Source organism: Oratosquilla oratoria, chromosome 31 (genome assembly GCF_046742065.1).
Source record: "Oratosquilla oratoria isolate Oo_2021 chromosome 31, ASM4674206v1, whole genome shotgun sequence".
Classification (NCBI taxonomy): domain Eukaryota; kingdom Metazoa; phylum Arthropoda; class Malacostraca; order Stomatopoda; family Squillidae; genus Oratosquilla; species Oratosquilla oratoria.
This window is the reverse complement of record NC_134807.1, coordinates 177,266-184,116: the sequence shown is the minus strand read 5'-3', so window position 1 is coordinate 184,116 and position 6,851 is coordinate 177,266. Positions and strand designations below refer to the sequence as shown.

Below are 6,851 nucleotides of genomic sequence, written 5' to 3'. Positions count from 1 at the left end.
ACACACAAAAGGTATTAGAAGGGCGTAGGCTAAGCCGAGGCAACTCCAGCAACGAAAAACAAATTGCTAGATTAGCACTGCTATATCAAAACTTTAGTGAAAGCAAAATTATTGTGATGTACACACAAAATGAGCTTAACGAGAAAAAATACATATTTCATTCCATTTTTTCATATATCATTACTTTTACTTTCAGGTTAATTTTGTCTTCATTATTGTTTAATTGTATTTCCAGCAGCTTTGAAGGAATAGAGAAAACACAAGATAATATATCTATGGATGATTAGATCACATAGAAAAGATAAAGCTCAAAAAATTATAAATTCTATTTGATGCAAAATCTCGAGATGATGACTACACGATATTCCGATGAGTTTAATATTTTCAGACTTTATTGTTCAACATGTATTTACAAAAAATATAAATTATATATAGATAAATATAAAAACATTATATTCTCAATTACTTTGCAGAATTCTTATAGGTCAATGTATTTAATTTTACATTTTATGGATATGCCCTAATGTCCCCTGTAAATTACCTCGTGTCCGCCATTGACGTTCTTTCCACACTGGCCGAGTAGGAAGACGGCAGGATGAGGTATGTGTCCTGTTATAAATAGTTTCCTCGCGATTAATTTTGAATATGATGTAGACATTTTTAGTAAGGATATCATATAGAGTAATAGAAATGCAATTTGGAGGTTGTAAAACTTCAGTATATAACGAATTATGATACTAATACAGATGTACTGTGTTGGAGTCTAAAATTTCATTTGTTGTTGCAGTAAGGTGACGCGTGATATTCTGTACGAGTGCATCAATGCAGTCTTGCAGGGTGCACAAGACAAGAAGAGAGGATTCCGTGAGACTGTAGAGCTCCAAATTGGTCTCAAGAACTATGATCCTCAAAAGGACAAGCGTTTTTCAGGCACTGTCAAGTAAGTTACCTGACCCCTGCCTGCTCACAAACCCAGATGGATATGGAAGGAACTGCCAAGTGCTTTTGTGTTTGTATTTGCTGCTGCCCATTGTAACTTGAATGCTCAGTACAAATGCAAAATCATAAGTAACGGGGCTGGTCTGGACCATACGACTCTGGCGTTGTTTGTCTGGTAATGTCAGGAAGCTGAGGCTAAAGCTCTTGGCGGACTCTCACCCAGGGTCTTAAAATTTTGGGGAGATGGGGAAACCTGTCGAACAATTACAATTTTCCCAGTGTCTTAATGGAATAATTGCAGATGGCAAGGTAACCACTGCTTTAAACATGCTGATTTAATTTTGTGAAGTTCAATGTAAAAAATATTTTTTGCTCTTGTTTTTTATATTATTCATGTTAATGTAAGAGATATTGGATGTTAGTTTCAATAAATGCCCGTGTTTGATTCAGGAATATCGTTTAGTGGATCGCGACGTACAGTGTCATTTGTAAGTATTTTGTTCCTGTTTAGGTTGAAGCACATCCCCAAGGCCAAGATGAAGGTGTGCGTCTTGGGTGACCAGATGCACATTGACGAGGCTAAGGAGAATGGGCTTCCTTGCATGTCTGCTGACGACTTGAAAAAGTTGAACAAGGACAAGAAACTTGTAAAGAAACTAGGTGAGTGCTTCCTGAAACCTTCAATTTATGTATGCATTAGTAACTTAGGAATTGTATGGCATTGATTTTGCATAGCGTAGCATTCAAGGGTCTAGTGTTTGCTAATAGAAAAATGAAATTAATCTGAGGTGGCTACATGAAGTATTTTGGGTGGTAGCTTGGTAAAATTTTAGTTGTGCACACCTACACAAAGTAATAGGTTAATTGGGTAAATGTTCAGTTGTGTACATGGATGTGATATAGCTTTAGAAAATTAATTATTAACCACTTCCATATGGTGATGCCTACGTAGGTGGCATGAGGAGCAAGTGGGTACTCGATGATGCTGACACTGGCATCTTGATTATATTTATTGTAGTCGCACCTACGTAAACTCCATTCTCTCTAAACTGGCTTCATCAGATTTTCTATGGTTATCAAAATATACGGGTGAATGAGAACAAACGATTGAGCACTGGCTTTATTTTTTATAATGCGATGTGCCCTGGAGTGAAGAGGTTAATTTTGTAAATTGTGTATCAACGTAATATGCAATTTTCTTGGAGATAAAAAAATGGCTAAAACAGATTTAGTAAGGAATGAAGTCATGCTGGACGAATGGTACACCATGTTTATGATAAATGCCAACATTGAAGAAATGAAAGGATGATAAATTCACCTAACCAAACCTAATGTGTATTTAGTAAAATGTTACCTGTAATTTAAGGTCATCCAGATTGTCATCATCATGGATGTTGGGGGCCTGTTCAATCACTGATTGGGGGTCGTATAGGTTTTTCATAGCTTGAAGGAATGCATGGATATCAGTTCCACAATATACCTTTAAGAATACATACCTCGCGAGGTACTGGCGGAAGTACCGAGGGCGTACACCAGGCCTCAACTGGACCAGGCAGACAACACTTGACAAACGATAAGGTGGCATCCCAATTAAATGTTAAGTAATTTGGGACCACAAATTCTAAAGGATCGTCTGGGTCGTCATTGTCACAGATGCTGACAGCCTGATTACTATACCTTGGGCAATTAACAAACAACAGCAGAATCCCGTCTTTTCTGAAAGTCCAAGGAGGGCCCATTGTCTTTGTAGCATCGCTTATTAACATTACCAGGTTCGCAACATTAAAGCCATGGTCTTATAGTGACAGGACTGGCATGGCGTCTGTACCGTATCCTAGCGGCTTCATTCATTAGTAGATTTCCTTGTAACAATTTTCTCTCCTGCCAAGAAAATCTCGTATTACATTCATGTTGTAACTTAAAATTAATTTTATTATATCACATAGGTGTGCACAACTAATATACCACTTTCTCAATATCATTCTTCCAAAGAATGTACATATACCAAAGGCTTTTTCTCCCTTACAAGGGAGGTAGCTAAAAAAAAAAAAGTCCTAAATCATTCCCACCCATTCTATCCTCAATACACTCCACTCCCCTCTACCCTCCCTCTTATCTTGGCACCTCCAAAGAACGTACATTCAACAAATTGAAGTGTCATTCCATTGTCGTCCTTGGTCTTGTGCAGGCCAGCCATGGTAAATCCTTAGAAGTCCACACTTAAGATATATAGCAAGGTAAATGTAATAGGTGTCGCACATGAATTCCTTCAAAAGGGCTTTGTGGTGTCTCGTGTAGCACTTGTTAGTTGCACTGCTGTTCCCTTGAGTGAATTGGGGGGGGGGGGGTCAAATGTGGACAGAAGAGGTGAGAATCAGAAGTTAGGGCCACTCATAATACGCCCTCACAGAAGTTGAGGATGGAAATGTAGAGCCATGACAAAAAATTGTCAAGGGAGTTGTATTCATGACTGGACCAGAACTTGAAGGTGGGGGGTGAAGCTGGCAAGACTGCAGTAGCAGCAACATGTGGATATCCATTTGCCACAGGGGTGTTTGGCCACCCCTGTGGGACCAAAGTTGACCTGTATGTCATATTCTATTGAGGATTAAGCAAAACTAGCCCTTAAAATTTCAATAAAAAATTCGAAATCTGTGCTGCACAATGTCTTGGGCATGACCTGCCTTGTACAGATTAACTATATTTAATGGCTTTACATCCCACCATAGATATTTACTAGCATCCTAACTCATTCACACTTATATTATCTGCTACATATGCTGAAGGCTTTTTCCCCCTTACAAGGGAGGTAGCCAAAAAACAGGCATAAAAACCATTCCATCCCTAATACCTCATTCAGGAGGTGCTAAGATAAGGTGGAGGGGGGTGGAGTGTATTCAGGGATGGAATGGGTGGGAATGATTTTATGCCGTTTTCTTTTTGGCTACACCCCTTTGTAAGGGGGAAAAAGCCTTGGTATATGTATGTATCCCTAATACACTCCACCTTCTACCCTCCCTCTTATCTTGGCACTTCCTGGATAATGGGTCATCCTTGCATCTTGTCCACTGGGTCAGACTCAGTGACTCAAGACACACCACATCCACAGCAAGGCCGTTTCATTAACCACTTCACTCCGGGCCAAAATCTCGTGGGCAGCATTAGCTGCCAGACGTACGATGTTGCGCCATAATACTCGCATCTTAAAAATAGTCACCGCATATATCGATCGTTCTCTCTCTCACCCGTGAATTTTGAGTGTGTGTCAGTTACGCAGGGACAACTACAATAAATATTATCAAGACGCTGACGTGGCAGCCTCGCGTATCCACTTGCTCCCCATGCCACCTTTGTAGGCGGCACCGTATGGAAGGGGTTACATTGGTGACCCCTCTCCGTCCCCTCATGCAGAAAAGGAGAAGATGGAGAAATCCCTTCAAGCTGCATCAAATTTTTCTTTTACATACTGCCTTGCCCCCTATCCATTCCACCTCATGCATCACATCATCCATATACAACCATTTTCCATTTACCCTTCCTTCCTCAACAGATGTTCCCCTCTTCCCTAAAACCCCTTTCACCCCGTCCATCCATCTCATCCTAGGCTTGCCCTCTCATGTTCTCCCTCCACATCTGCCTTCCATACTTCTTACTGGTCGTTCTTCACTCATTCTTCCCATGTGTCCAAACCATCCCAATACTTTCATCCACCCTATCTCCCAACTCCCTTACCACCCCTGTTCTCCTCACCTCATTTCTCACTATCTTCCTCTTATATTCCATGTTTCTGCCCCATACTGTGCCAACGTCCATGCACAACCATTCTCCATTCACCCCCATCTTCTGTCATTTCTCAACAGATATTCCCCTCTTTCCCAAGGCCCCTTTCACCCTATCCATCCATCTTGTCCTTGGTTGGCCCCTCATGTTCATTCCTACTGCCTTCCACACCTCTAACAAATCTCTTCACTCGTTCTTTACAAGTGTCCAAACCATCTCAATACTTTCATGAACCCTGTCTCCCAACTCCCTTTTCCAAACCTGTTCTCCTCCCCTTATTTCTCACTATCCAGCCTAGTAACCCCTACCATACTTCTCAGGCACCTCATCTCAAACATGTTTAAGCTCCCTTCTTCCTCTTATGTTCAAAGTTTGTCGCATATAGTGCTGTCGGCACGATTACACCATACAATCTTTTCTTTGCATCCATTCCCAAATGTATTTCTCATATACTTGATGAGATGAATTTGATGTATAAACTGCAGGGAGTGAAAGTCCTTCATTGTCAGAAATAGGAAGACTAGATTTTGATCTCTTCGAATAGGGGTAATATTTAGGTGTTCCTGGGTTGCAGTAACTTTATTTGGAGAGTTGGGGTCCAACCATAGTGTTATTGTAATTCATATTTGGATTACCAGAAGAGTAGTCAGCTCAGAATTTAGTAGGTTGACGATTTTTCAGGTTGGCTATGGTTTGTTTAGGCAAGATTGTATCTATTTCCTATTCTCTAGTGTTGGGATTCTTGAGGTGTTCCTTTATTAAATGTGAACTCAATGTATGTGAACAATATTTGTTTCTCCAAATGCATGGAAAATCTTGTTCCGCTTTGTGTAACTTGTGAATTATGGTGTTTACTTCATGAAAAGTAAGGTACTCTGTACAATTTCTATTTAAAGTGTACTAGTTGATGCCATACATACCTTAGGTAATTTCAATGATGATTTGCGTGTCAACTGAACCCAAATTGACGAATTATACTCAGCTCACTCTGAAATTTGAGCATTATTAGTTTAATGAGCTTATTATGAACAATTTTGTATAATGGATTTTTCATTTAACTTGCAGCTAAGAAGTACGATGCATTCATTGCATCAGACGCCCTCATCAAACAGATCCCCCGTCTCCTGGGACCTGGTCTTAACAAGGCTGGCAAATTCCCTACCATGTGCACTCACTCAGAGAAACTGACTGACAAAGTGGATGAAATCAAGGCCACAATCAAGTTCCAGATGAAGAAGGTATGCATAGTTCCAAGATCTCCTTACAGGCCTGGTCCATTTTGTATGCAATGTTCCTACAAACAAATGTTGATCCTTGGGGGGGGGGAGAACTTGATGAAATTGCTTTTGGGTACCATTTGGAAATCTCGGGATGGGGTTCAGCACTTGTTGGAAATGCATTATTAAATGATGTTTTTGCATGTATTAGCATCTGATTATTACTGTGATTATATCAGAACTTTACTGATATTTGTCCCAGATATTTCAGAGATGCTGAGAGGTACCAGAATGTAATTTATGTATTCTTTTCTAGGTGTTGTGCCTTTCTGTTGCTATTGGCCATGTGGATATGAACCCAGATGAGATGGCCCAAAACTTGTACCTTGCCATGAACTTCTTGGTGTCCCTGTTGAAAAAGCATTGGCAAAATGTGCGATCCCTGCACTTGAAGTCAACCATGGGAAGTCCTCAACGCCTTTATTAAATAAATGGCTCTAGACGTGTATAGTTTTTCATTCGCCTGGAACATGCAAATAGGTATTGTCACTTCTCCATGACATTGTGCCTGTTGGTAGATCAGCCCCTGTTCTTGGGCCTCATTTTTGACAATATCCCTCCTGGACACACCCAGCCTTCTAAAGGCATCCAGACTTGTATTAATGGAGTAAGCTTGTAAAAATACATTCTGGTTGGATAAACGACCCATGGTTAGACTGGCTTTAGGATGAGATGAAGGGACTTTAATCTGCTGAAGAAGGGCAAAATTGAGACTAGGTAAGTGATTCATGAAACTTGTATTATGTTTTGGTAGTCAAGTTTTGTAAAGTTAGTGAGATTTGCTGAAGTTTAATGGGTGATGCTGTTTGTTCAGCATGACTTTGTGTGTGGGGTCTGTATTGCCAATGTGAAAAG

At 40.3% G+C, this 6,851-nt stretch overlaps 1 protein-coding gene across 1 annotated transcript; it reads left to right on the top strand.

Annotated features, from left to right (window-relative positions):
• The first annotated feature begins 465 nt into the window (after positions 1–465).
• RpL10Ab (ribosomal protein L10Ab) lies at positions 466–6,442 on the top strand. Its single transcript, XM_076213216.1, has 5 exons — positions 466–600; positions 788–940; positions 1,451–1,599; positions 5,785–5,957; positions 6,253–6,442. Exons 1-5 carry the CDS (start codon positions 596–598, stop codon positions 6,421–6,423), a joined length of 651 nt encoding a protein of 216 aa, XP_076069331.1. The 5' UTR covers positions 466–595; the 3' UTR covers positions 6,424–6,442.
• Positions 6,443–6,851: the final 409 nt, after the last annotated feature.